Here is a 27391-nt window from a genome sequence, read left to right on the forward strand (position 1 = left end):
TAGAAGATTCTAAGATCCCCTTCTGGGCACCTGGGCACCAAAGGGAAAGCATTCCCTTCTTAGGACTGACTTTCTTGCTTGACTCCCTCGCCAGCACCCACAAGGAAGAAAAAGGACAAGGAAGAATTGGAAAAGGGGAATAGCAAAGTGAGAGTATTTCTTGAAAATCAACCCTTCTTGAACTACCAATGGCCGGAGCTGACTTCTCTGCACCTTCTGCCTGCAAGTGGGTAAAAAAGTGGCGGGACCCTTCTCAGAGGTTGCTGAAACTCCACTCAGTGAGGAGCTTCTCTCGGCACACTCCAGCTTATCACGTGCCTCGAGGCATCTGGCCAGGGTTCTCTCCAGTCTCATCTGGAACTCTCCAACTTCTCTCCCTCCAGCCCTGTGGGCCTCCTTTCTGTTTTCTGTTCTTTGAATGAACCAGGGTATTTTCGACTCTGGACCTTCACTGCTTCCTTAGCCTGGATACTCTTGGCCCACATCACTGTGCTATCCGAATCCTCTTCTAGTTTCATGGGAGGGTAGGGTGCAAAGGAGGAAAATGAAGGGGGAGTCTGTCTATTTTTTTTTGCAAATGTGAAAAGGCCTCACCTAAAGAAGGGACATGGTGATGCCTCTGAGAAGGCTCTGGAAATGCAGGCCAGCAACTTCCTTAAGAAAAGGGAATATCAGGACTTCTTGGTGGAGGGGGTCTAGGAGAAAAGAATCATACAGGATTCTAAGATCAGGATGTAAGTGAAATGTGGTATTGGTGTCTTGTCACTTAATGAAAGTATCGTTGCTGTTCCAAGCTCTTCATTAAAAGATAAAAATTACTGGGACTTCCCTGGTGGTCCAGTGGGTAAGACTGCACATTCCCAATACAGGGGGCCCAGGTTTGATCCCTGGTCGGGGAACTAAGATCCCACATGCTGCGGGGCAACTAAGCCCACGTGCCACAACTACTGAGCCCACACGCTCTGGAGCCCACACGCTGCAACTAGAGAAGCCCATGTGCCACAACAAAAGATCCCGCCTGCCACAACTAAGACCCGACACAGCCACATTAAAAAAAAAAAAAAAAAAAAAGTCCGGGGCTTCCCTGGTGGCGCAGTGGTTGAGAATCTGCCTGCCAATGCAGGGGACATGGGTTCGAGCCCTGGTCTGGGAAGATCCCACATGCCGCGGAGCAACTAGGCCTGTGAGCCACAACTACTGAGCCTGTGCATCTGGAGCTTGTACTCCGCAACAAGAGAGGCCGCGACAGTGAGAGGCCCGCACACCGTGATGAAGAGTGGCCCCCGCTCACTGCAACTAGAGAAAGCCCTCGCACAGAAACGAAGACCCAACACAGCCAAAAATAAATAAATAAATAAGTATTAAAGAAAAGTCCGTATATCGCAACTAAGAAGCCCACATGCCACAACTATAAGCCCACATGACCCAGCAAAGATCCCATGTGCCGCAACTATGACCCAGCTCAGCCAAAATAAATAAATATTTTAAAATAAAAAAGATAAAAATTACTATTAGGGAAAACTCCAGATTATTCAAGGGAATAATATGCATGCACTGGTTTGTCTGTCACAAATTATGCTTTCAAGATTACTGTTAATTAGTAAATTAACAAGGAATCATGGACTGGAAGTCAGGACACTTGGGTTCTAGTCCCAGCTCTACCTTAATTGATGTGTGATCTTAGGCAAGTCATTTTCCCTCTCAGGAGCTTGATAAATCAGGTGGAAGAGGGAAGTTAGACTAGCAGATGATGCCAGAGTTTCCATCCAGTTCTAACAGAGGCTGAGAGCAGTCAGCCCTCCCTATTCACAGATGCGGAACTGCTACCACGAATACAGAGGGCTGCCTGTACTACATCATTTTACTTAAGGGACTTGAACATTTGAGGACTTTGGTGTCCGAGGGGGATCTTGGAACCTATCCCCCACAGATAAGCAGGGATGACTGTATATCTTCCACTTAATCATCTCTACACATGCAGCCTGCAGGAAGCCCTTTGAAAACTTTCTTCCTCTAGGAAAGATCTCAGCAAGGACAGCTCCGCTTTCCTTAGAGCTCTGCATGAATCTAGGAAGCCTGCTTTGTCTCCTCACTACCTGAGCAAGATGCGGGGAGATGAGCAGGAAAGCCAGAGTGGGAAAATTTGAGAAAGCCCCAGCAAGGTAGCTTCGTATAGTGCAAAGAATATGGGCTCAGGCATCCAAATCTTGGTTCAGCTACTTACAAAGTGTGAATGAAAAATGTTGCCTGCCATGTGAGTAAACAAAGGATGTTGCAGCCATCAAACCACTACAGGCGCCTGGTAAGCCCAGAGAGAACTCAGGATGGATAGGAATGGGCTGCCCTGCTGCCAGGCCCTCAGCCACTGCAGCCACCTCCAAAGGTGTGCCCTGAGGGACTTGGGATGGGATAGAACAGGAAACTGGCCCTAGAGAGCTAAGGTGTAAATCAAAGGAATAATTTCAGTGAGCCCAAGCTCTTACATTTTCCCATACATAGAGTGCTAACTTCATTAACTTGAGATATCTGGTTTTCTTTAATTAATAATAATCCTTTGATGTTCCTAATACCTGGTCTTTGTTGCAAAAACTGCTGTATATCCTGGTTCCTCCCTTACCTCTTTGGAGCAGTCCCTTAGAGCCATCTGAGAGGCTGCCTCCCAGGCTTGAAGTCCTCAGAAAGACTGCCAAATAAAACAAAATTCTCAACTTTTAGGCTGTGCAATGTTTTTCAGTCAACAAGAGTAATCTTGAGAAAGTTACTTAACTTCATTCTGCCAGCTGTGAGTTGTTATGAGAATTGTATGAGTAACATGAAAATACCTGACCATATATCAGTTACTTAATAAATATTATATCCTGTTCTTGTCTTCACCCTCAGCTCATTTAAATTTTCACGGGAAGAATACCAGTTTGAACTCTGGATCAACCCAAATTTTTGTGCTTTATTCACTCAGCTATCCTTTATTTGAAGTACTGATGGGGAGGCAGGCAGATGAAAAATCATACCTATATCAGTATTATCCTATATCCATTATTTTATTTAAAGTGAATTCCTGGGTCATCAGTCTCTGGACCAAGGCAAAATGCCCTGAGTTTCGGTATTACTACATTCTAGTCACGTATCTGTCTTCTCATTGGTAAAGTTAGTAAAACATTACCTGCCCTGTCTACCTCAGCGCTGTTGTGTATTAAATGAGGAACAATGCTTACAAAAAACATTTTGTAAACTATACAAATGCAGGACACATATTGCATATTGTCGTTGGTAATCATACGCAAAAAATAAGTCATTCCCAAACCAAATCCGAATGATTTTTTAACCTCTTGCAGTTTTCTAGGCCCTTGTCCCTCCGTTAGTTAACAGAGAGTCCTGTGAGTGTGCGTATATAAGTGCTGTTCTTTATCAGTAGCATAATGCATGGATTACGGATTTGGACAACCTGCGATTGCGCGACTTTCCGGCCCGCTGAGTCAAAGTGCTGTCACGTAACTTGGGTCAACAGGTTATTTACTCCCTAACACTTCGGAGTCACGTGGCAAGTGAAACCAAACCAAGCCTCAGCCCACATTCCGGAAGTTCCCCCGGCGCCCCCCCACACATACCCCACCCCTTCCCTACAGTAAGTCTTCTGGCTCTTACCCTCCCTCAGAACCAAACCCCCGCCAGACAAATAAGTGCTCCGGCCGCATTGGCCCCACTCCTTCTCTGAGAGCCCGTTCCGACCAGTTACGGTGGAGCCTGCCTCGAGACGGTAATCCCATTGGCTCAATGCACTACCCCTCAAAACCTCTGGATGTCTTTAGCGTCCAATCAGACTCAAGTGTGGGAAGAGCGCCACGGGGTGGGGGAAGGGATGCCTCTGTCAGTCTTCGGCAATCCTATGGACTCTTCCCTCCTTTGTTTTCAACCCCGCCGTGGTTTCCCGCCTGTAAAACTGACGTCCAGAGGACAGGCACTCAAGCGTCCTGTGCTCCAGTCACAGCCATCTCTATCCTTCCCTGAGGAGCCAGCAAACCCTCAGGAAGATTTGCTATCGCTAGGAGAAACTGAGGCAGAAAGGGCAGGCTGCTGTTTTAAGACCGGTTTGTGCACGCTCCTCCTCTTAACCCCCTGCTCCAGCTACTGCGCCCCTATCGTGGCTCCTGGCTAGGTGCAGCCCACTTACGTAGTGTAAGGCTGGGGGCGGGGTTTGGCTAGGCAGGTCCAGGATGCGAGATCCTGGAGGAAAGAAAAGGTGTAGTGTTTGGGGCCATCAACGGGCTAGGCTGGCTTCGCAGGGCTGGGCTCTTCGGAACAGGTAATACCCAGGGGGGTGCCTGTTGGTCTGAACCAGAGAGATAAGGCCGAAGGCGAGAGCTCCGGGTGACAGGTGAGGGGGCTGCACAGGTGAGGAAGGGGGATAATGGAAGAGGGAGAGGAGCCCAGAAACTGTGGGGGGTGGGGGAGGGGGAGAGCCATCATTCTCCTTCTGCAACTGCCCCCCTTCCCCCCCCATGCCTCCCCGCAGAAGCATGGATTTCAGAACCCCTGACCTGCTGGAAATGTGGCTGGAGCCTCCAGAAGACGTCTTCTCAACAGGATCCTTCCTGGAGCTGGGACTCCATGGTCCACCTTCAGAGGTCCCAGTAACTAGGCTACAGGAACAGGGGCTGCAAGGCTGGGAGTCCAGTGGGGGCCATGGCTGTGTGAGTGTGATGAATGGGAGTGGGTGTGGGTTGAGACAACTCTGTGATAAGAAGTCCAAGAGGCTTCAGCTTCTGCTTAGAAGTCTGAAGACAGAGCCCCTAAAATAGACATGAGCTGTAACTATCCTCATGTCCAAGGAGAGAAGGGACTGAAACTGAAGCATGAAGGATCTAGTTTTGACGTCAGATAGGACTTCCAGAATTCTTCCTTATCCACATATACACCCTCTTCTACTGTAGGGTCTTCAAGAGAGTGAGCCTGAAGATTTCCTGAAACTTTTCATTGATCCCAATGAAGTGTACTGCTCAGAAGCCTCTCCTGGCAGTGACAGTGGAAGCTCTGAGGATCCTCGCCATCCAGACAGTCCCCCTGCCCCCAAGCCACCCAGTTCCCCTGCCCTCTATGAGGTTGTCTATGAGGCAGGGACCCTAGAGAGGATGCAGGGGGAAGCTGGGCCAGCTGTAGGGCTCATCTCCATCCAAATAGGTCAGTGTTCTTTGTGGGAAGCGGACAATGGCCCTTCAGGCCCAGCCCTAACCCTGGGGTTAAGGGAGTTTCCCCAACCTGTGCCACTACCCAGGGCCTGCGGCCATCCATCTCCTTTCTCCCAGCCACCTATGTTTCCCTCAGATCAGTGGAGCCCACCGTTTATGGTGCCTGATGCCTGTGTGGTCAGTGAGCTGCCTCCCGATGCTCATGCCCACATCCTGCCCAGAGCAGGCCCTGTAAACTCAGTGCCTCCTGCAGCCCTGGTGAGTCCTGGGGGGTCAGCTGGGTTCAGTACTCCCTGATACACAGAACTGGGGAGAAGGGGATGAGGGAGGGGAAAACTGATGCTGAACACTGTCTTTGCCCTAATTTTTGTGGCATCAGGCCTGAATGCCAGGGAGATGTGGGCAACTTTAAGAGCAGGAAAAGACAAGAGAGACAGAATCCCTTGGGGGTAAGGGGGTGATGCCTCAGTTAAGGAGAGGGTGGGCTGAGCGAATCCAGGGATAGGGTTTGGAGAAAGCCCAGACCCATGAGCATTGCCTGCTCAGCTAGGGCCATCGTCTCGGCTTTGGGTCAGGATGTGGAAATGTGACAGGCCACCTGGGAATCCAACTGGTTACTGGGCACAGAATGTAGAAGCAACTGCAACTACGTTTTTTACTGGAACAATGGTTCACCAGGCACCCACTGCCCATGGTTACAGTGTAGGGGAGTAACACATCACATACCTTCCCAAGGCTAGCTGGGCTGGTTCCTGCAGCGGGGATGAGGAGGGGGTCTTGCCCAGGTCACTGTTCCTCCCTTTATCCTGAAAAGAACTCCTTGTGTGCAAAAGGCAGGGAATAGGTTCTAGCCTCCCTGAAAATCTGTGGTTGAAGCTGAGACCAGAAGCCAAGCCAAGCATCTTAGAATCTTGGGCTGAGGAATCTTAAAAAGTCTGAGGCATCTAAATTTGAGTGTGCGTCAGAAACACTGGGGAGTTTGTACTGGACCACCGGGGAAGTCCTGGTTTTGTTTTGTTTTGTTTTTGGTTTTGTCCCTGGTGGTGCAGTGGTTGAGAGTCCGCCTGCCGATGCAGGGGACACGGGTTCGTGCCCCAGTCCGGGAAGATCCCACATGCCGCAGAGCGGCTGGGCCCGTGAGCTGTGGCCGCTGAGCCTGCGCGTCGCAGCCTGTGCTCTGCAACGGGAGAGGCCACAACAGTGAGAGGCCCGTGTACCGAAAAAAAAATAATAATAATAAAATAAAATAAAACCCTCTAGGGGAATTCCCTGGCAGTCCAGTGGTTAGGACTCTGCGCTTCCACTGCAGGGGGCACGGGTTCCATCCCTGGTCAGGAACTAAGATCCCACAAGCCACACGGCGCGGCCAAAAATACATACATACGTACATACATAAATACCTCTAGACCTCATTTTTAGAGATTTTGATTAGGTGGATTGGGAGGGACACCCCTCTAACGATTCACCAAATAGTCACAGAGGCAAGAAGGGAACATCAGAATAAGGCAGAGATAGAAGTGGTTTAGCTAAAAGCCAAAGACCATCAACAGGCAAAAGCAAATTCCTCTTGAGTCACAAAGTGAAGCCTAAATCGTTCAAAAAGAAGTATTAGTTAGAAAAGCAAGTTACTCAGTTGATGGGCTCACATTAACCAGACACCTGTCTATGTTCCCCACATACTTTGTTATGAGAAGTTGTTCAATCTGGTTGCCTTTGGGGAATTCTTTGAGAGGGGACAGAACTTCAGTCTGAAAGTTAGGGCTCAGCCCCTAGGGGAGGATGGGCCATCGCCCCAGGGATCTCCTTGTGGTTGGCAGGTCATGGTAACACTGTGCCAAGCTGAAGTTAATGGCTGACAATGAATCATTTGCCTGCTGTAAGGTCAAGCAAACCCTACCTTAGTGAGTTACTCCACATCCTCTTCCAATACCCACAAGGTCTCCGCAAATGTGGACCAGAATAGGCCCTTCCTAACTTGCTGTGATTGCCAAGGTCTTAAGTCTGTGGGCAAAAATATGACAAAACCACCTTTCTCCCTTGTCAGCCTCAGGAAGTCCCTGTGGTTTAATCAACAGTCTGTCTGCATGAAGGTCCCTGCCCCTCATCTCATTTTACGGTTTGTTATTCCTCAGTGCAAATAGGAAACTCTCTCCAGGAGGCATGCAAGGGGAACAGCATGAGTACTGAAAATGGGATGACCCTCTCTCCATTCTCATCTTCTCTCGTCCCCCACCAGCTGCCCTGTCAAACCTTGTTCCTGACAGAAGAGGAGAAGCGTCTGCTGGGACAGGAAGGGGTGTCCCTACCCTCTCACCTGCCCCTCACCAAGGTAACACGCTTCCCCAAAGGGTATCGTAACCCAGCGGCTCTACCATGGCCTCTGAGAAGCCAGGATAGCAGGGGAAGAGTTGAGGAGTTGGGGGAGGTTAAGGGCCCGGGACTGACACACCCTGGGCCCCCAGGCAGAGGAGAGGGTCCTCAAGAAGGTCAGGAGGAAAATCCGTAACAAGCAGTCAGCTCAGGACAGTCGGCGGCGGAAGAAAGAGTACATCGATGGACTAGAGAGCAGGTATGTTTGGACTCACATTTCTGGATTCACGACTGGGCCCCCTTCCTCACCAAGGCAGGCAAGGTCAGGGACTCATGATTACAGAGCCTTATCCTACCTTTCCACCCTTCCTAGGGTGGCTGCCTGTTCTGCACAGAACCAGGAACTACAGAAAAAAGTCCAGGAGCTGGAGAGGCACAACATGTGAGTGAAAACATAGTGCGTGTGTTGGGGTAAGGGTGCAGCACACAGGGATACCATTCTTGGGCCCTGGTTCCCAGGAGATCTAACTCTTCATTCCTCGTTTCCCAGCTCCCTGGTGACTCAGCTCCGCCAGCTGCAGATGCTTATTGTTCAAACCTCCAACAAAGCTGCCCAGACTAGCACTTGTGTTCTGGTACCATTAATCTATTTCCCATCTCCCCTGCCACCTCCTCCATCTTCTGCCAGGTTGCCATCCTGATGCCCCCACTCCATAGCCAGACCTATCTTCCCATCCCTGATGACCCCAACTGCCCCCTAGTCACTCTGCCCTCTACTCCCTTCCCTTATTGTCCCCACAGCCCAAATGTCCTCTTGCTTCTTCCCAGATCCTTCTTTTCTCCTTGGCTCTCATCATCCTGCCCAGTTTCAGCCCCTTTCAGGGCTTACCAGAAGCTGGGCCTGAGGATTACCAGCCTCATGGAGGTGAGAGGCAAGGGCAGGAAAGGACTCTGTTTTCCAGAGTAGTCAAGAAGTGGGAGGGAGGTCCTGTTCTGTCTAGGATCCCCAACCAAGGGAGCACTATTCTACTGCCCTTTTTCCTTCATCCCACAGTGATTTCCAGAAACATCCTGACTCACAAGGACATGACAGAAAATCTGGAGAATCCAGCGGTGGAGTCCAGATTGGAGGGGTCACCTGGGGCCAAGGGTGTAAATGGCTCAACAAGGACACTGCTTGAGAAGACAGGAGGGAGGGCAGGCCCCAGCAGGCACATCAGAACTGTGCTGCATGCAGATGAGATGTGAGCTGTAACACCTCCTGGCCCACTTCCCAATCACAATAAGGAATCCAGGGCTCCGCTGGCTGTGGTTCTGCTTCCTCCTGGGGTTCCCACTCAGGGCTGTTTGGCCTCAGGGGTCTGAATCACATCAGGATGCCCTAGATGTCTGTACCCCATGGCTCAGTCTGCCTATGTCAAGGGGCACCTCAAATACTTTTGTCATGTATCTGTGATTTTATTTCTTCTTTGGGGATAGGGTTGAGGGGAAACTGACATTTTGGCTGAGAAATAAATTTTTTTTGCTAAAATTGTATCCTGACAGTTTTAAGTAATAGTAGAAGAGGGAGGAAGATAGGTACCTGGTAAACTGAGGCCTAAAGTTGCCACCCCCTTTCCCTCTCTACCCCCATGACTTCCTGCCCCAAACCAAATTACACTAGGGAAGGAAACGATTTTACTCTTTTTATTCTGCTCATTAATGATTTAGACGAGGAAGATGGGAGAAAGGGGGTGCCACCACAAGGTTCCAGAGAACCAGGGGCACGAGTCAGTTCATTCCCCTTTCTGTCTGAGGTAGGGTCTCTAAGACCCAGATGAAAGGGGAGGAGGTAGCTATATGGACTCAATTTGCTTCCGGACCTTTTCCAGCGCCTTTCTGTCCAGTTGTCGCTGACGAACAATGACAAGGCAAGCAAAGACCAAGGCCACACCTATGACAGTCCCTTCGAATTTCCAGAATAAGTGTTGTTCCATCAGAGCTGAGCGGCAGCTGAGGGCAAGAAGAAACAGTTATCCCCAGGGAAGACCAGACTGCCTCTCCCTCTAATCTCCCTCCTGTTTCATCCTCACCAAGATATATCTGAGGAGAAAAGAGGAAACCAGCGTCAGCCTTCTAAAGTGTTGACAGTACAGGGACTTCCCTGATGCTCCAGTGGTTAAGACTCCGTGCTTCCACTACAGGGGGCACAGGTTCGATCCCTGGTCGGGGAACTAAGATCCAGCATGCCGCATGGTGCGGCCAAAAATAAAAATAAAGGGTTTACAGTACATTAATCCCATTCAAATATTTAATTTATTTTCTGGTGAGATAAGCAGAGCTGGTATTAACCAGTTTTAATGATGAGAAAATATGGCCAATAATATAGTGCTGAGGAGTAGAGCTGGGACTTCGGCTCAAGTAATTTGCCTCCAAATCCCCTCCCCTTTCCAATATGCCATGCTACCTCCATACAAAGAGGAAGAGGCAGGACTATCTACCTAAAGTCACAGAAGCAAAGGGGTGATCTAGGAGGATTCAAGAAGAGAAACAGCACTTGCCTTTTGAACTCGCTCCTCTTAGTTGAGCTGCATGTGATTTTCTCCACATACCCTGTGGAACCACACTCGGGGGTGGTTTTCTGCCAGGAGGAAAGGACCAAAGCACTTGTTAGGAAGGGGCAGCAGGAGAAACAGGAAGGCTGCCATTCAGAATGGGCAGGTGTCCAAGTGCTACGGCTCAGAGCTGGTAGGCAACAGAGAACTAATGAAGAGTTCTCACGGGGGTGATGAGGTGGTGGTTACAGGATGAGAAGTACGTGTTACTAAGAACACTTCAGGGTCAATAGTCTACGAGAGGCAAGGGCAGGTTCCAGAACCTACTAGATTAAAAATGAACAGAACACGGTTATTAGCTGAACGTTGCCATTAACTTGGAAAGAAAAGGGCACATTTTCAGGGGCAAGACCAGTTTAGATTTGGACTCACACTGAGACTGCAAGGAAAAAAGACAAAAAGACAATGCAAAGGCATACTTAGATAGACAGTCCCTGTCTGATTCGATGTAAGAAGAAGGGGAGAGAAAACAGATACTCACAGCCTGGAAATTAGAACATGGAGCACACTCTTCCGCCACCACAAACTCTTCCACCAGCCAGCACGGCAAATTTGAGGTGCTCACTAGAGAGGGAGAGAAATGCAAGCCCCAGACCTCGTTCAGAAAATATTTCTCCCCTAAGTTCTGCACATCAACTTCCCATCACAGCTGAATGCCCTCGCTCCACGTGGTGCCGCCCTTTTCCACCTGATCTCTAGGTATATGGGAGGAGGTCAAAACAAAACAAAACAACTATAGGGGCGTCGGGTTCCCAGACCATCACCCACCTGACAGCTTCTCCTCCCGCACGGGAGCTTCTGCTTGGCTGAAGCGGGTGAGGGGGGGAAATGGGCAAAAGTCAGAAGCCGGAAAACAGGGAACCTCCCCCCCCCCCCCCCCCCCCCCTCCACGGTCCAGGGACACAGGGGGCGGGGACGATCCGATCCTCCCGTCCCCTCCTTTTCCCTGCCCTCAGCCCCTCCTTACCAGAGCCTTAAAGTGAAAGCGCAGAGCAACCAGCAGAGGTGGCGGCCCTGGGGGAGGCCACGCCTCCCCGCGCCCGCTGGCATGGAGTGCTCAGTGTCCCACCTGTCGGGACAGAGGGACCTGCCTGACTGGCCTCCTGCCTCGGTCGGAACGCAGAGACCGCGCTTACACTGCAGTCCTCGGGGAGGTTCCAAGTCAGGGCTGCGAAATGCTGGGGTTGCCTATCAGATCAAAGGCTCTGTCAGTACGCCCCCATGGTCACGGCGAGAAAAGGCAGTACGCATTTTTCGGGTCCATGAGCTTCCTTCTTCGGACTGGTACGGTCCTCACGGAAGGCCGAGGGGGCGTAGAGCCTAGCACCTCCTCCGCTCCGCTTCCGCTCCCGGCGCGGCCATCTTGCGCGCGGAGGATCCTGGGCGCGGGCAGGTTTTCCAGAGCTAGGCCAGTCAGCGGAAGAAGAGGCCCTTGGCTTGCCTGATGGGCCTCGTAGTCTTCCGCTCGCTGCTCCCTGGGAATTGGATCTCCCTGCGTGTGTGCAGCGAGATGCGACCCATTGGCTCGGCGCACCGTTGCATTATGGTCCTGGTAGTCTTTTGCCGGAACCGAGAAGATGGTGGCTGTCAGGCTTGTGGTCCTTCTCGATGCTCCATGGGCTTACGCCTTTTTGCCCCTCTGGGCTACGTGAACAGCGAGACATAAAAAGGAACTATACGTCGCCCTCTCAGGACTTTCCTCCCTCTTTAAAATCCGAGGACTCACCATTAAGCATCAGGCTTTCCGATACCCCGCCCGCTTCCCGCCTCGAACGATGGTCTAGGGGAGAAGCTGGGTTGGCGGTCCAGGGATGGAGGTGAAACTGCACTTCCTCCTCCCTCCAGGGGCAGGAATACCAGAGACTCTCTGTGAATGAAGCCTTCCCTTGTCTCCGGGCTCCCACTCAGCTCTACTCAGATGTCACCTTCTCGCATGTTAATTGCTAAGTTACTCCCCAGAACCGGTCCTTTGAATAACCTCCTTAAATGTTCTCAGCTCTCCCTTGCTCCTACCTAATGCAATCAGAAGAGCGTGAGATTTGAAATCCCAAGAAGCGTTGAGTTTAGGTTCATAGGTTCAAGTGCTTATTAGCTACGTGACTTTAGGACGGTATCTGGCAGTCAATCTTCTGTGGAAAATGGAAATGCTAATGTGCATTTTCTAGGTTTATTTTTTTTTGCGAGATGCAAATGAAATGTGTATGAAAATCCTTTATTCTCTTCTAATTATATTGCCTCACATTTCTATTGTACTTTTTGAATTCAACGTTTAACTCATTTTGATCCTTTTCAGTAATCCTGAGGAATCAGAGTTGATATTATCCCTATTTGATGAATAAGCTCAGAGTGTGTCACTTGTCCAAGGGCACACAGCTAGTAGGAGAGCTGCGACCTAAGCCTAGACTTTCAACCCCCAGGCCACACATTTGTGCCTGCTTTCCCTCCCCATGGAGCCAAACCTTGACATATATCCAGAACTGCAGCGACTTGACCCACATTCTGGGTTCATGCTTTACTGTCTGGTAATGTATTAGTCACTATCCTAATTCTGCCAGAAATTTCCTCCTAGTTTTACATACATGTATGTCTGCAGCCTCTCAGACAACTGGACTATGAGTTTAGTTTTCGTAGTTGCTCAGTAGATAGATAGGAGGTATTTGAAATAAACTTCATATAAATCTAGGCACTATTAATAATCTGTATCCCACTTCTTAAGATCAAAGTACTTATCCCCATGCTTTCTTCTTTTTTTCTTTTTTTAATTTTTTCCCATGCTTTCTTCTTAACTCTGCTCCACACTCTTCTCCCTCAGGAAGTCTTTCTAGCCTAAAGATCACAGCTACTCCCCTACCCCCACAGCCCTAAGAGCTAGCGCACTTTTGGAGATCAACAGTATATCTGGTGCTACATCCCATAAATTCTCTCTTCCCAGCAGACTAAAATCTGGCTGCTCAAGAGCAAGAACTAACAGACTGGAAAGATCACTGGGCGGGAGCTGAAAAAACAGCCACCACCTGGTGAGGGCTAAGCTTTAAGTTTGCTTGTAACTATTTGTTCCTTTAAGTTATTATTTGTCTGTATATTTCAATAGTTGTATGTTATAGAAGGTAGGATATGGGTTTTTTTCCCAGTATTTTTTAGCCATAATAAAAGTTTTGGCTGAAATACTGTATTCTGTTACTCCTTACCCAATCCCACTGTGCCTCATGACAAGCCGGAAGATTTTGTAAGATCTCACTTCCAGTAGCCGTACCAAGCAACTGAATAGGGTCTCCGTGCTGAAACGGGATTTTAAAATATCTGCTCTGGAGTATGACAAAGATGTTGGTCAGTCTTCTTCCTGGGATTCACAAAATGCAAGTCTTTCCTCATCTCTTGAGCAAATTAAACTAGCTGAGCAGTTGACTACAGAGCTCACACATAAGCCACAGGTAAGGATCATCACCCCATCGAAGCTTGGATACATAATACATTTATCAAATTATTTTCCACATTTATCAAATTATTTTCTGAGTCCTTTTCCTGGCACTGTCAGACTTTTTTCTGAGTGTTGTCTTTTACCAACAGAAACAGCAGCACACAAAAAGGCTTTGCTGATAGCTCCAGGGTTGTGCCATCCACTTCCACACTGCAGGCTTGGGGGTTTCTTAAATGCCTTGAACATCATATCCATGAATAAAACTTCTAATGGTACTTTGTCTAAACCAAATCTGACATTTTCATTATCCTGATAAAAGATCAAGTCTGTGAGATAATTTTGCTGTTTAAAAATACTGTGTAGGGGCTTCCCTGGTGGCGCAGTGGTTGGGAGTCTGCCTGCTGATGTGGGGGATGCGGGTTCGTGCCCCGGTCTGGGAAGATCCCACATGCCGCGGAGCGGCTGGGCCCGTGAGCCATGGCCACTGAGCCTGCGCGTCCGGAGCCTGTGCTCCGCAGCGGGAGAGGCCAGAACAGTGAGAGGCCCGCGTACCGCAAAAACAAACAAACAAACAAAAAAAAAAAACCTGTAAGAGTGAAAGGGGTCTACGTATACTTAAGGGAACTCAAGTCTAAGGTTTTGGGGGTTTTTTTGGCCACACCATGCAGCATGCAGGATGTTAGTTCCCTGACCAGGGATCAAACCTGTGCCCCCTGCATTGGGAGTGGTCCCAATGGGAGTGGGAGTCTTAACCACTGTACCACCAGGGAAGTCCCAAGTCTAAGTTTCTTTTTCGTGGTTCTTTTGCATGCCAATAGTTTTGCTTCTTTGTTATTCAGTAGTTATGGGCAGTTTTTGTTAAATTTTACTAGTCCCTTTTCTAGTAAGTACCACCCAGAGGTTATATTAACTTGACCATTGTGCTTGGCACATAGTAGATGCTCAATAAATATTTATGACTAAATGAACCTCTTCTGTGTCTCATTTTCCTCACCTATAAAAGCAGATAATAATGCTTACTAGTTACTTAAAGGGATTCCTGGCAGAATCAAAGATGCTAGCAGAAATCACTGGATAAAAAATACTGGTTCTGCTATTTCCCTGAGGCTAGGGCTGTCACTCCTCTGGGGAGGCCCAAGAAAGAGTCCTGCTCTTTTAGAATCTCCTGGACAAGACTCTGCACACAAGGATCCTCTAAATCCCATGCTGGAAAGAGGATGTCCAGACCTTCAGTTTCAAAGAAACTCTGCTCCTTATTTCCCTCATCAATTAAACAGCTGGGGAAGGGAGAGCTGTAGGATTAGGCATCCCAGGAACTCAGCCAGATTCAAGCAGACCAACAACCTCAGAGAGACAAGAATTAGGTTTATGAGTAGAGAGCAATTCCGACAATGATGAAAGTTACCCAAACCAGGGACATTTGTGCAAATGGTGGCCTTTAATACTGAGAAAGACCATGCAGAGTGACAGGATAGGACCAAACCTTCAGACGGTGGTGCTGAGCCAGCCTCTCATAGGACCCTAAAGCCTGCTCCAGTAACAGAATAAATCAATTATTTATTTACATTTATATTTGCCCTGGAAACCCAGAGAAGGTCTGAGGCTTAGGGCCATCGATCCTTCCTTTCCTCCTCCCTCTCTTCCTACCTCCTTTTCACCTTCTTTCACTTTCTCAATTCTTTCCCTTCTTGCCTCTCCTTCCCTCTCTAGTCTACCTCCTTCTTTTCCTCTTTCCTACTCGCTCCTTCCTTTTTTTCTTCTCCATATTCTCCCCATTCTTCCACCATCTACCCATCTCTATCCCTCCAAGCCCCACGTGCTACTTCTCCCCTGCCCGGCCCCTTAGCCCTGCCTCCCTCAGGTTCAGCCTCCAGGCTTAGGGCGGATAGGCAGAAGGGGAGTCCTCAGCCCAGGGAGCATTTGTTGGTGTTCTTCTTGTCACAAGTTTTCAGGTCAGTGCTGGGGGGCTTGTTGCTGTTTCCCTAGAGGGAGAAGGGTACAGGGGTCAGGGTGAGAATGGCTAGCTGGGGTCTGGGGTCACCCTTGTGGGCAGTCTTAGCACTGCTCTCCTCGTCAGTTTTTACTCCCAACGCGCGCGCGCACACACACACACACACACACACTCACTCACACTCACATGCACAGTTGTACTTAGCCCAGCAGAACCAACTCACTGATCTCCGGCCTCCTGACTTGAGTAAGATGTCCCGGGCCAGGGAACTGAAAGCCTAATGGGGAAAGTAGAGATTGATCAGAACAGGTTGGAGGGGAGGCTAAGTCTATCTTCTAATACCTCGTCTCTTTGAGGGATGAAGGATGCGGTGTGTCTCACCTCATCTACATTCACGCTGGATTTAGCACTTGTCTCGAAAAATCGGATTCCATGCTCCCGAGCCAACTGCACGGAGTGAAGCGGTAAAAAGAGAGTTGGATGAAGGGCAGCAGCTGAGTCCCTGCAATCTGGCCTCATATTGGCCCTCCTGGCCCAGTTCTAGAACATCGCCCAGCCTGCTCTTACCTTATCGGCCTGCTCCTTCTGGACCTTCCTCTTGGCCTCCATATCACACTTGTTCCCCAGTAAGAGGCGCTCTACCCCAGCCGAGGCATTCTGGGACAAGAGGTAAGAGTAAAAGTTGGGTCCTGCTCATTTTCACAGTCTCCTTCATCCTCCAGGTTCTACCCAATTCCCCTGTCTCTCTGGGAGGGTCCTCACCTCTTTGATGCTCTTCATCCAGTTCTGAATATTCTCGAAGGATTTCTCATCTGTGATGTCATATACTAGGATAATGCCCTGGGGAATGGCAGAGTTCACAATGGAGCCTTGTACCATATTCCCCTGTTTAGGCTTCCCACCGCCCTCTAAGTGACCCTGCAAATTCTATCCACAAGTCTAATCACTAGGCCACATGGGGCCTTCTGCAACCCATACTGTGCCCCTCCCCATTTTTCTCTGCCCCAACTCCTGTCCCTCTATATTCATACATTCTAGTGCCTCATGCCTCATCCCTTGTCCAGAACCACACTTCATACCATGGCTCCACGGTAATAGGCAGTAGTTATCGTCTTGAATCGCTCTTGGCCAGCTGTGTCCCTGAAGAGGTGGAATATTTCATGGGGTGGGATACAGGGAAGAGGTCTCCAAAGAGAGACTCCCACCCCCACCCCCTAAGAATTTAGCTTTTGCAACTGAAAGGAACAGAATCAGGAAACAGTAAAGGAAGAAAGGGATAAAAGACAGTTGAGCTGATACTGAGTGATGGTAAAGGCCTAAGAAACAGGTCTTTCTGTTTTATTCATTGTTTACTCTGTGCCAAGCACTGTGTATATATCATTTTATTTGTGTCATTTTATGTAATCTTCACTCTATCCCTGTGAGACATGTTTTATTGTCTCTATTTTACAAATGAGGAAACAGATTTAGAGAGGCCAAATAACTGGTGAAGGTCATTCTGTACCAGAACCAGGATTGAACCACATTCTCCTCTTATCTGTTGTATCATAATGCCTCCATTAAGCCTTTTACCACTTGACACCCTTAGGGTCTCCAGCTTCCTCAGGGCGGTCAGGTCAAACCTCTACACTTGGCTTTATGGCCTCTCCACTAGACTGAGAGTCAAGTCTTAATTCTGCTATTTGCTATTTAACTGTTTAGAGCCTGTTTCCACATTATAGTTCAACAGACAATTGATCTAGCTAGACAGTTGCCAAGTTCAGAGGATGCTCCAGGTCCAGGAGAGGCAAGAGAATTACAAAAAAGCTGAAAATAGTTGAGTAAGCAGGAAGAGAGATGAAAGGACATCTGAATGAGGTGACAGAAATGGATTAGAAAATGTACTGGAAGGAGCATTGGGAAAGGGAGAGAAATGAAGCTAAAAAGAAGAGAAACACCTATAGGAGGTAAATGAGGTAGTCTGGCTTAGGAGTCCTGAGGGATTCACTCACCAGACTTGCAGTTTGATCTTTTTCCCCTCTATATCCACAGTGCGGATCTTGAAATCAATTCCTAGAGGTGGAGAGTGTACACTGAAATTGAGACATGCATATACATGCATGTAAAAGTGTGTGGTGAGAGGGACAGGAATGGAGCAGTGGCAGTGCCAGAAATTCTGCAGGGCAGGCACTTGGGAAGTAATCTTGTAGGAAGTGTAAAACTAGGGGGATTTTCTCAAAGCTGTATTTGTATAGCAAGCATATTGTTTTTACTTAGATTTTACAGGCTTTGTAGGGGAGAAGGTGATGAAAATTCTGCAAGGAGGCTTAAGGCCTCTAAGGCATTTGTATTGGGTCCGCTTAGCCATGCCAGCTGACAACTCTCTCAATTCAATCTGTCTCCCCCAAAATATTACTTTCAGATTCCTTTTTCTTTCTGTTTTCTTAGAACCCTCTACTCTCAGTTCTCCCACCTACCCTCCTGGCCCTACAGGGTAAAGAGCAAGGAAAAAGGTAACTGATGACAGTCTATGTGAATTAACTAGTAGGCCAGGCTTGGAAACAAGAAAATTTGAGGCTAAACAAGATTCCCCCAAGACTGAATTAGGAGAGAGGAGCATTTTTCTCTCCTCTTTCTAACCAGAATGTCTTGATACTCTCCTTGTCTTATTTCCCAGGCCAGAGGAGATTAAGAATGATGAGAGGGGGGCTTCCCTGGTGGCACAGTGATTAAGAATCCACCTGCCAATGCAGGGGACATGGGTTTGAGCCCTGGCCCGGGAAGATCCCCCATGCCGCAGAGCAACAAAGTCCGTGCACCGCAACTACTGAGCCTGTGCTCTAGAGCCCGCGTGCCACAACTACTGAGCCCGAGTGCCACAGCTACTGAAGTCCGCGCACCTAGAGCCCATGCTCTGCAACAGGAGAAGCCACCGCAGTGAGAAGCCTGTGCACCTCAAGGAAGAGTAGCCCTGCTCGCCGCAACTAGAGAAAGGCCGTGCGCAGCAACAAAGACCCAACACAGCCGAAAATAAGTAAATAAAATAAATAAATTTTTTAAAAAAATGATGAGGGGGAGGAGGGGAGACAACGTTCTTAGTGGAAACTTGTGCACCTCCCCCAAGCCTGAGGAGGCTGAGTCACCAGGCTGACTCAGAGACCCCAAAAGTCCCCTCACTCTGGCTTCCTCACCAGGCTGACTGCATATTCCTGATCACAGTCCTTGGGCCACTCTCCAGCATACCCAGCCACTCTGTTCCATCTTCCCCAACCCCTATTAAGTTGAGAGGCAGGGAGACTGCAAAGTAGATGGTAAGGTGGGAATGTAATGGGAGAGTATGCAAACTCAGTGGGACAGAAAGAGGCTGGCAGAATTGGGAGACAGATGTTCAGGGAGAGGGGATACAGGAAATGTGGAGAGTGGATCAAGAGTTCTAGGTGGATGGGGGTGGGGGAAGAGGAGCTGAGAGGGAAATAAAGAAGGGTTCATGTGGTTTTGGGGAGACAAGGGAAACAGGTGGTACCAAGAAAATAAGGGGCTGGCACAACTGAGGAGTAACCTGGAGGTCTCAGAGAGGTTAGAGGTTTGGGTACTATCCGGAGACATGTAAGGGGGATGGGTCTGAGACGGGGTTCAGGGACTGGAGTTCAGAAGCCTGACTCTAAGGGGACTTAAAAGTGGGCCACAAGTAATCCAAGAGCCTGAGGATGAGGGCATGGGGGAGTCGGGGATCTAGGGTATGGCCAGTGGGCTCACCGATGGTGGAGATGTAAGTGTTGTTGAAGTTGTCCTCTGCAAAGCGAATGATCAGACAAGTCTTGCCCACCCCTGAGTCCCCGATCAGCAGCAACTTGAAGAGGTGGTCGTAGGCTTTGGCCATGGCGGACACTGGGGGTGCCGGGAGAGGGGTGGGGAAGCGCTGTGCACGGGTAGGCGGGATTGGAGGGTTGGCAAACAGAGCAGCCCCGGAGCCCAGGCCAGGAAGTTTTCCTCCCTCTCCGCCCAGGCTCCGGGAAAAAGGAGAGGCGGCACTCCTCTGGGCCCCACCCCCTGCCCGCCCACCCCTTTCTGCTGGCCAAGGAGGCCAGCCCAGACTTCGGCTCTCTGGGCTTTCCCTTCCCAGCCAACACTGGCCTGTCTCCCTAGCCATTTCCCATAGCTTTTTGCTTACTATCGTCCCCCTTTAAAAAAAAAAAAAATATATTTATTTATTTACTTATTTTATTTTTGGCTGTGTTGGGTCTTTGTTGCTGCGCGCGGGCTTTCTCTGGTTGCAGCGAGCGGGGGCTACTCTTCGTTGCAGTGCGCGGGCTTCTCATTGCGGTGGCTTCTCTTGTTACAGGCTCTAGGCGCGTGGGCTTCCGTAGTTGTGGCACGCGGGCTCAGGAGTTGTGGCACACGGGCTTAGTTGCTCTGCGGCATGTGGGATCTCCTGGACCAGGGTTCGAACCCGTGTCCCCTTCACTGGCAGATGGATTCTTAACCACTGCGCCACCAGGGAAGCCCCCGTCCCCCCTCTTTTGACTTCACTCTTCCAGTCTGAAGCCAGAGACGCTGGGGTGATGTGAAGTAGAAGTTTAATCAAAATGACCTGGGGAAGAGGAATTTTAGAGGAATTAAGGGAAAGGGAAGTTTGGGGGAATAAGGGTGAAGGCCAGGACAGCACTGGGAGTTGCCAAAAATTGGGGACTGATTTTTGGAGGGGCGACTCAGGGAAAACAGAATCCTTCTGGGGCAGTTCTAGAATTCTGGTGTTAGTGTCCCAAGCCCTTAGTTTTAGAATCCCAATTCCTTTTGAAAAAAGCGGGATGCCTGGAGTTGGTGGCTATTCGTTGAGTCAGTCTGCCCCCTGGTGGAACAGAGTGAAAATTAAAAGTAATTACACTATAGAAATCAGCACATAGACACACACACACACACACACACACACACACACAGAGACACACACACAGACACACACACAGACACACACACACGCAGACTTCACCTAGATACATTCTGGAGCTTCATTTTGAACAGTCTTTCTTCTGGGACCCTGTGTGTGAATTCTCTGACATGCCAGCTCAGGAAGACAGAGATTGGGACTACAAATGTCTGGTCTCGTTCTTTTCATGAGATCTGGATCTTTTAACACAGCCCTGAGACAGTACTCCTGACACCCCACTGAACAGACTGTGAATGTGTAGCCTTGGCAACCAGGAAGCTGAAATATGGAGAACACAGCTATAAAGAAACAAATTTATCTTTGTCTTTGGAAAAAATTACTCAAAATATCTGCTTTTCTAATAGCAGATCAGTAGAATAGTTCCTGTATAAGGATAGCGTACTGGTTGTGAGAAGGCATCTCTTGTCACTTTACTTATCCTCCGTTACCTTGTGTGCCAATGTTCGTCCTTTCTCAAACACAACTATTCAATCCCCTTTTGTCCTTTATCTCACCAGCCATTATGTCTTCAAGCTGTATTACAAACCTTGAGTGTCCTCTATTTCTCGCTGGCCAAACCATCTCTCTCCAGCCCTTTAAATTACTCTTCAATGTTCATGGATTGTTCTGATAAAAATCCATCAATTCTTTTTCATTTCATTTTATTTTGTCTGGATCTGGACTCTTCATACCCAGCAATATATTTTCTTTTTCACCTCTCTAAATTGTACTTATGCTGCTGTATACGTGCTTTCACTGGAGCCTCATCTCCATAGTACTCTCCCCCTAGCTCTCTGAGCTTCTGCAACAATGCCTCCCCCCCCCCCCCCCGCCTCAATTTTGGCAGGTTCATTCGGTCTCTGGTTTTATATTCACAAGCTCTTCCCTCAGCCTAGAATTCTATTCCCCCAAACTGCTGCTTGGTTGATTCCTTGTCTTTCAGATTTCAGCTTAAATGTCACTTCCTCAGAGGTTTTTCTCACCCGTCAGTAGTGTGCTGGAACCAATCCTTAGTGGCTCATGAGAACAGATTGTGCTTATCTCTTTCCAAATCCGTGTTTAATGATATCACATTGATAGTCTGAAATTGGCCACGGTGGGAGTATTTACGCCATTGAAATTAGCAAAGACAACAAATCAGGGCTCCCCTCCCATATAGTCAGGTGTTAAACGTTTACCAGTACAGTCTTGACTAGAACTCACATCCCTTGCCCTATTCCTTTCCTTTGGAATTAAACAGGTCCCCAGATGCCATTTGGGTCATCTTCGCCCCTCCTTTATGACAAATGGACATTCTAACCCTTTGATCATTACTGTAGAAGACCATGATTTGTTCTTCATTTTTTTCTTCTCATTCCCTGTCAAGAGTGTCGATGCTGCCAAGATTAGAAATCTTGGAAAGGCGGTGCTGGTGAAAGTGTGGGGGAAAGGATGTGGGAATGTAAACTGGCACAACCTTTTTGGAAGGCAGTTTAGTAGCATACTTTGGACAATTTGTTTAATGTCTCTGGACATCACTTTCCCCATCTGTAAAATGTGGGTAATAATAGTATCAACCTGATGGAGTTGTTGTGACGATTAATTAACATGTGAAAAGCAGTCAGAACAATGCACAAATAAGTACTACATAAGTGAGTGATGTAATTAGTATTAGAGGGAAAGATGGAAAGGAGAGAATAAAATTTAACAATGGTTAGCCCTAGGAATAGGCTGGAGGTGCGGAAAATATGAGGACTTCCTTTTTTTATGTTTACATTTCTGAATTGTTAAAAATGGGCAAACTAAACCAATTTAAAAATAGTAAAGAAATTTAATAAGTCCCAGACATGGCTCAGTCTCGCTGTTTTCCTAAGCAGTTCCCATTGTTAAAGTGCAGCGCGAAATTTAAAAATTGTCCATTTACCCCTCAATAGAGATCAAACGCTGACCTTAAGAGAACATGCTCTCTCTCTCAACATGGCGACTCATCTATGTTCTGTCATTTAGAGACCTTCCAAAGATGGCAGTCCCCTCCTCGCCCCGCCGCCCACACACCGTGAGAGGACCTTCCCAACATGGCGGCAGAAGGCCCAGGCGTCACTTCCTGCGGGACGGCGGATTTAAGGAGCAGAATTTCCGCTTTCGCTCTTTTCCGACGGTGACGACCTCCCCATGAGAACATGCCTGTGAGTTCCTTGGTGCAGGTTTCCGTGGAGATCTCGCTCTTCTGTCCGCACTCTCCCCTCACGCTGACTTCGGATCGCAGAGGGCTCTCACTTGCTCTCCGCACTTTGCAGAGGCCCGTGCGGCCTCCTGCATAGACAGGAGCGGAAAGGCGATAAGATGGCGGCCCAGCTGCGCAGACAGCAGGGGCGGCGAGGGGCGAGCTCTCCCCGGTGTGTGGCAGTGGGGGCTGTTTTCGATCATCCCGTGTTCGCCGATGGTTTCTAAATCTCTGCATTTCTGCCTCTCTTAGCTCGCAAAGGATCTCCTTCATCCCTCTCCAGAAGAGGAGAAGAGGAAACACAAGAAGAAGCGCCTGGTGCAGAGCCCCAATTCCTATTTCATGGATGTGAAATGCCCAGGTGAGGAGATAACTTGCAGTAGTGGGGAAAGCACTGGACCCCAAGGAAAAAGGTATCCTTGAAACGGTTCTGATTTCTTAAAATTTGACTGTTTGAGATGGGTAAAATTTTGCATTTCAGGAACAGTGATCCATAGTGATCTCCCTTCAAAACTTTATGTGCAGACCGTAACATCTCTTTGTGTTGAGAAACACTGGAATGTTACGTTGGGCTTCTGCTGTGGTCATTTATATACTTGTACCTGGAGACAAGGGAGTGGATACGTTGACCAGTTACTGAGCCTCTTCCCTCACCAAATAGAGGATTGTCTATATTTTAACTCTCGGATAGTTTTTTTGGATGATGGTGGTAACGCATTAACAAAAAAAATCATAGGTGGGGGCAGATAGTCAAGGTTGCTTTTAAGTTGGCTTTAATGTATACCTAGAGCCAAGTAATCGATTTAGAATAGGAAAGTAAATTTCAAGAATTTACATAACATGCTTGTTTTACAGTTAATATATGACAGCATATGTTTAAATGAATAAAGGTTTGGGGAAAATGGGGTAACTCGCTGTTTTTTTCACAGGATGCTATAAAATCACCACCGTCTTTAGCCATGCACAAACAGTAGTTTTGTGTGTTGGCTGCTCTACCGTCCTCTGCCAGCCTACAGGAGGAAAAGCAAGGCTTACAGAAGGTAAATGGTTTAATTAATGTTGTGATTTTGGGGTTTGAATCTTGAGAGAGGTCATGTATAATGTAAATTATCAGGCTGTCTTGCAAAGAGAGTTGGGTTTGATAGTCTTTTTTTTTTTTTCTCTCTCTCCAAAAGCATAATTAGAAAGCACTAATCTCAGTGCTCCTGTCTAAGGCTGGTGTGGATGGGTGATAAAGGGGGCTTCATATGAACTGAAGCAGATGTTGTCTTTAAGTGAGTAGGTAGGAGCTAAAAGAGTTGAGAAAACTACAGATGTAGGTTTCCTGTGGGTATCAGGCATCATTTTGTTTTGTGGGGGTGGGACAGGGTAAGTAGGCTGCTGTCAGTTAACCTTTGGAACTTGTTCTTGCAGGGTGCTCTTTCAGACGGAAGCAGCACTAAAAGCCCCTGGAATCAAGATGAATGGGAAACCATCCGAATAAACACATTTTGGATACGTCCTGTTTATTGTCTTGTTTTACTGCTAGGAAGTTCCTACCTCACGTATTCAGGGGCAATCAGAAGAGTGGACTGTAGAGTCATTTGGGGCAAGTAAGTGGCAAATACTTAAAAAGTCCATTTGGGACATTCCTATCCGTAGGCTCATTGAATAAATCTGCAGAGCTTGGTTAAAAACTGGAATGGTATATAAATGGGGTATTTGCTTTCACTTTTATGTTTTCTTAGAATTAAGAACTGACAGTTGATCTTTAAAACGCGATCCAGCACACCACTTTAACACAAAACAGCCTAGGATCCTTTATTTACAGTTCTCAGAAGGCTTGTTTGGAGGCTTATGAGTGTAGAGGTTGGTGCTAGGCTCCTGGTCTAGGGCTAGAAATTTCCAGCCCCCTGCAGTTAAGGGGACTTGTCCAAGCAGAGGTTAGTGCCTTGTACTCCAGAGCCAATGTTGTAGCCGACGCTGCGCTGGTGGGGGTTGTGGACTCGTGAAGGGAGGGGGAGAACGTGTGGATGTGTAAGAACCTAGAAGTAAAGGAGGAAGGGAGATAGATGAAGGGTGAATAAAAGTGAATGAGGATGATACCTGAGCTTTTCAGTGATAAAGATGGTGATTCTTTACCTGGTTGTGGTGCACCTAGAGTTGGTATATAAACAACTGGAACTGTCTGTATCTTGTTTAGGAAGGCATTGTATGCTGGAAAAAGAATAAGGGAGATGTCACCAAAGAGAACTGTTTTCACTGGAGGAAGGCCTTAAGGGGACAAGTATTGCTATAAAAAAAGGCTTCAAATTAAATAATTATACTTACAGGAAATTTTTATTCAATGAATTTTAGAGGTATTCCAACTTCTGGTTGAGAGATGGGGAATGCACGTGTAGATGATAGTACGTGTTGTGTTGCTTGAATCATCTCTAGCTATGTGTTTGAGCAAAACTAGCTATAATCTAAGGTTTAGCAGTAATTTCCACTTCTGAGTGGTATTTATTGGCCACATGCAGTTCATTGCTTCCTAGTAAGTTGGGCGGGATCTTTGGTCCACTAGTGACTAGGGTTAGGGAGGCTAAATCAGTTTCAGTTGCATGTCCCAAATTAGATGTGATAAACAGCTAATTTTCATCCTCATTTAGTTTGTGAAATAAAATGAAGGCAGTTTCCAAGTCAAAAGGCCACGGTGCTGAATATAAGGACTTCTTACCTAGAAAGAGGAAAGCTGTTGGTGCCAACACCGCAAAGAGGGTAAAGAAAATCTGGTAAGAACCCATGAGCTTCTGGAGGACACGTGAATCTTCACATTGATCTACACATTGGCAGAATAAAAGAAGATTATAGTTATCCAGGACAGATGTTGCATTTAAAAACTTGTGTGGTCCTAAGAGTATCTAGCTGAAACAGTCAAAACCCAGCCCTCTAGGAAATTCTTTTGCTTCTTACCAGAGAAAAAGGGGTGAACTGAACTTAGCTCCTCTTACCTTTTTTTGGTTTTTTACCTCTCTAACAGTGAATTACAATTCTTGAGTCTCATTTCTTTTCAGCTTACAAAAGAATATTTAAATTCTTTGCCACTTTAAAATGCCTGTTACCTTTCCTGTGCACTTTAACTCCATGTGACTGCTTTCCTTCACCAAGTTTGTGATAGTCTATCACAATCAAAAGGTGATTCAAGTTCTCCTTTTAATCCCTCTAACCTGAATGAAATATTTCGTTGGATCACCAATAACCTCTTAAATGCAGGGGCTACTTGTCCATTTTTATTCAGGTACATTCTGATATGTTTATAAACTTGTCCTCAATAAAACGTCAGACTTCTGTGTTTGAAGCATGCTTGGCGCTTGCCTTTGGTTATTTCAAACTTTTCAGTGTCTAGAAATGAACTCTTCCCTGCCCCACAAAACTGCCTGAATTTAACTGGCCTTCCCAGGTAAACTGTCACCAGGGCCTTGGACCTAGTTCCTATTCTGCATCCCTTACATAGGTCCTCTATCTCTGGGCTCTTAACTGGTCTTACCTCTCACCAGACTCTGTTTCACAACTGTTGTAACAACTTCCCACTGTTTACAAACTGCTTCACTCTGAAGACTAATTTGAGGTTGCTTACTAGTAGAAACAAGACTATATTAATCCTTGATCAGGTCCCACTGTTGGGAGTCCCAATAAAACTTAGGCACGTTAATTTATAGCACCCCTTTGTTCTGGCTGCATTGAACTAATTCCTGTCTTAGTTGGGCCCTGTCTTTTTAAAATATTTGTTATGTATTTGGCTGTGCCGGGTCTTAGTTGCGGCTTGCGGGATCTTTTTAGTTGTGGCATGTGAACTCTTAGTTGCAGCATGTGGCATCTAGTTCCCTGACCAGGGTTCGAACCGAGGCCCCCTGCATTGGAAGTGTGGAGTCTTAGCCACTGTACCACCAGGGAAGTCCCTGGGCCCTGTCTTAAATCTGATTTCTGCAAGTAGGGACCGTGCTTGGCACATAACAGTAGGCACACACTTGTATGAATGAGCTGAAGGTTGGATGTTTGTATCTAAAGACTCCCACCCACTCTGATCGTACTGTTACACTGCTTGTCCTTCTTATCTCTAAGAAGTGCAGGGGTTCTTAACTTTTTTTTTGCCATGGGCAACTTCAGCAGTCTGATAAAGTCAATGGATCCCAACTCAGAATGTTTTTAAATGCAAAAGATAAAATGTAGGAATAAAGGAAACCAATTAATATCAAGAGTTGATGAAAATAGGGAAAAAACCTAATTTGTAATATACAGTTAGCAAAATGTTCAAAGGCCTAATTTGTGATACAGTAGTATGTGTGCTCTATTAATAAAAAACTTGGAGCTTTAGGTCTGATAACTACTGTAATTTTGATGTAATTTTGAAATGAAATGTTTTGAGATGTGACAGTTGGAACATGAGAACATCTATGGTTTCCCTTGGTGACAAAGTCACATATAATACCGCTGTGATTTGTTGCTTATACTCATAATCAATGGAAATGCTAACTTTCAGTTAGAGGTTAATTGAAAATAAAGATGCAATTTTTTTTTCCCCATTCAAGGCATGGACACCTTGAGTTCTATCTGTGGACCTTTGTGGAGATCCATGAACTCTAGATTTAAAAACTGCTCTCAGGGCTTCCCTGGTGGCGCAGTGGTTGAGAGTCCGCCTGCCGATGCAGGGGACACGGGTTCGTGCCCTGGTCTGGGAAGATCCCACATGCCGTGGAACGGCTGGGCCCGTGAGCCATGGCCGCTGAGCCTGCGCGTCCAGAGCCTGTGCTCTGCAACCGGAAAGGCCACAACAGTGAGAGGCCCGCGTACCGCAAAAAAAAAAAAAA

General features: G+C 47.5%; 5 protein-coding genes across 10 annotated transcripts in view; 2 read left to right on the forward strand and 3 right to left on the reverse strand.

The window, feature by feature from the left end:
• Positions 1–3598: 3598 nt before the first annotated feature.
• Positions 3599–9029, forward strand: CREB3L4 (cAMP responsive element binding protein 3 like 4). 6 transcript variants are annotated; one of them, XM_027095008.1, is made up of 10 exons: positions 3603–4085; positions 4511–4688; positions 4929–5175; positions 5320–5441; positions 7420–7512; positions 7646–7752; positions 7867–7935; positions 8044–8128; positions 8322–8418; positions 8548–9029. In XM_027095008.1, exons 2-10 carry the CDS (start codon positions 4515–4517, stop codon positions 8739–8741), a joined length of 1188 nt encoding a protein of 395 aa, XP_026950809.1. In that variant the 5' UTR covers positions 3603–4085; positions 4511–4514; the 3' UTR covers positions 8742–9029. The 6 variants fall into 6 exon arrangements, with proteins under 6 accessions (XP_026950811.1, XP_026950810.1, XP_026950808.1 ...); XM_027095007.1 differs by having other exon boundaries at positions 3600–4085; positions 4511–4622; positions 4929–5441; positions 8548–9027; XM_027095005.1 differs by having other exon boundaries at positions 3602–4085; positions 4929–5441; positions 8548–9027.
• Positions 9030–9163: 134 nt separating this feature from the next.
• JTB (jumping translocation breakpoint) lies at positions 9164–11571 on the reverse strand. The gene is made up of 5 exons (XM_027095011.1): positions 11055–11571; positions 10856–10893; positions 10569–10651; positions 10034–10113; positions 9164–9485 (listed from the first exon to the last, which is right to left on the reverse strand). The coding sequence occupies exons 1-5, from the start codon at positions 11135–11137 to the stop codon at positions 9329–9331; spliced, it is 441 nt and encodes a 146-aa protein (XP_026950812.1). The 5' UTR covers positions 11138–11571; the 3' UTR covers positions 9164–9328.
• Positions 11572–14853: 3282 nt separating this feature from the next.
• RAB13 (RAB13, member RAS oncogene family) lies at positions 14854–19449 on the reverse strand. Its single transcript, XM_027095136.1, has 8 exons — positions 19192–19449; positions 17448–17508; positions 16536–16596; positions 16219–16296; positions 16024–16113; positions 15838–15903; positions 15680–15733; positions 14854–15487 (listed from the first exon to the last, which is right to left on the reverse strand). The coding sequence occupies exons 1-8, from the start codon at positions 19313–19315 to the stop codon at positions 15410–15412; spliced, it is 612 nt and encodes a 203-aa protein (XP_026950937.1). The 5' UTR covers positions 19316–19449; the 3' UTR covers positions 14854–15409.
• A 2952-nt stretch (positions 19450–22401) lies between these two features.
• On the forward strand, positions 22402–24062 carry RPS27 (ribosomal protein S27). The gene is made up of 4 exons (XM_027095041.1): positions 22402–22524; positions 22815–22923; positions 23492–23602; positions 23976–24062. The coding sequence occupies exons 1-4, from the start codon at positions 22519–22521 to the stop codon at positions 24002–24004; spliced, it is 255 nt and encodes an 84-aa protein (XP_026950842.1). The 5' UTR covers positions 22402–22518; the 3' UTR covers positions 24005–24062.
• Positions 24063–24412: 350 nt separating this feature from the next.
• Positions 24413–27391, reverse strand: part of NUP210L (nucleoporin 210 like) — an 86951-nt gene continuing 83972 nt past the window's right edge. Inside the window, exons 38-40 of the mRNA XM_027095042.1 lie at positions 25261–25362; positions 24684–24758; positions 24413–24586 (exon numbers count right to left, since the gene is read on the reverse strand). Coding sequence (XP_026950843.1) covers positions 24486–24586; positions 24684–24758; positions 25261–25362 — 278 coding nt within the window. The 3' untranslated portion in view covers positions 24413–24485. The remainder of the gene's footprint in view (positions 24587–24683; positions 24759–25260; positions 25363–27391) is intronic.

Source organism: Aethalodelphis obliquidens, unplaced genomic scaffold (genome assembly GCF_003676395.1).
Source record: "Aethalodelphis obliquidens isolate GAN/ISIS:26980383/991018 unplaced genomic scaffold, ASM367639v1 scaffold90, whole genome shotgun sequence".
Lineage (NCBI taxonomy): Eukaryota > Metazoa > Chordata > Mammalia > Artiodactyla > Delphinidae > Aethalodelphis > Aethalodelphis obliquidens.

Coding starts and splice junctions, on each gene's coding strand:
- CREB3L4 (XM_027095005.1), top strand. CDS start 4,515: ATGGATTTCAGAACCCCTGACCTGCTGGAAATGTGGCTGGAGCCTCCA. Junction 7,936..8,043: donor GAGCTGGAGAGGCACAACAT/GTGAGTGAAAAC, acceptor CTCGTTTCCCAG/CTCCCTGGTGACTCAGCTCC. Junction 8,419..8,547: donor GGATTACCAGCCTCATGGAG/GTGAGAGGCAAG, acceptor TTCATCCCACAG/TGATTTCCAGAAACATCCTG.
- JTB (XM_027095011.1), bottom strand. CDS start 11,137: ATGCCAGCGGGCGCGGGGAGGCGTGGCCTCCCCCAGGGCCGCCACCTC. Junction 10,894..11,054: donor GCTTTCACTTTAAGGCTCTG/GTAAGGAGGGGC, acceptor CACCCGCTTCAG/CCAAGCAGAAGCTCCCGTGC. Junction 10,652..10,855: donor GCGGGAGGAGAAGCTGTCAG/GTGGGTGATGGT, acceptor CTCCCTCTCTAG/TGAGCACCTCAAATTTGCCG.
- RAB13 (XM_027095136.1), bottom strand. CDS start 19,315: ATGGCCAAAGCCTACGACCACCTCTTCAAGTTGCTGCTGATCGGGGAC. Junction 16,297..16,535: donor CCTATTACCGTGGAGCCATG/GTATGAAGTGTG, acceptor GCCATTCCCCAG/GGCATTATCCTAGTATATGA. Junction 16,114..16,218: donor GGATGAAGAGCATCAAAGAG/GTGAGGACCCTC, acceptor CTCTTGTCCCAG/AATGCCTCGGCTGGGGTAGA.
- RPS27 (XM_027095041.1), top strand. Junction 22,924..23,491: donor CATGGATGTGAAATGCCCAG/GTGAGGAGATAA, acceptor TTTTTTTCACAG/GATGCTATAAAATCACCACC. Junction 23,603..23,975: donor AAAAGCAAGGCTTACAGAAG/GTAAATGGTTTA, acceptor TTGTTCTTGCAG/GGTGCTCTTTCAGACGGAAG.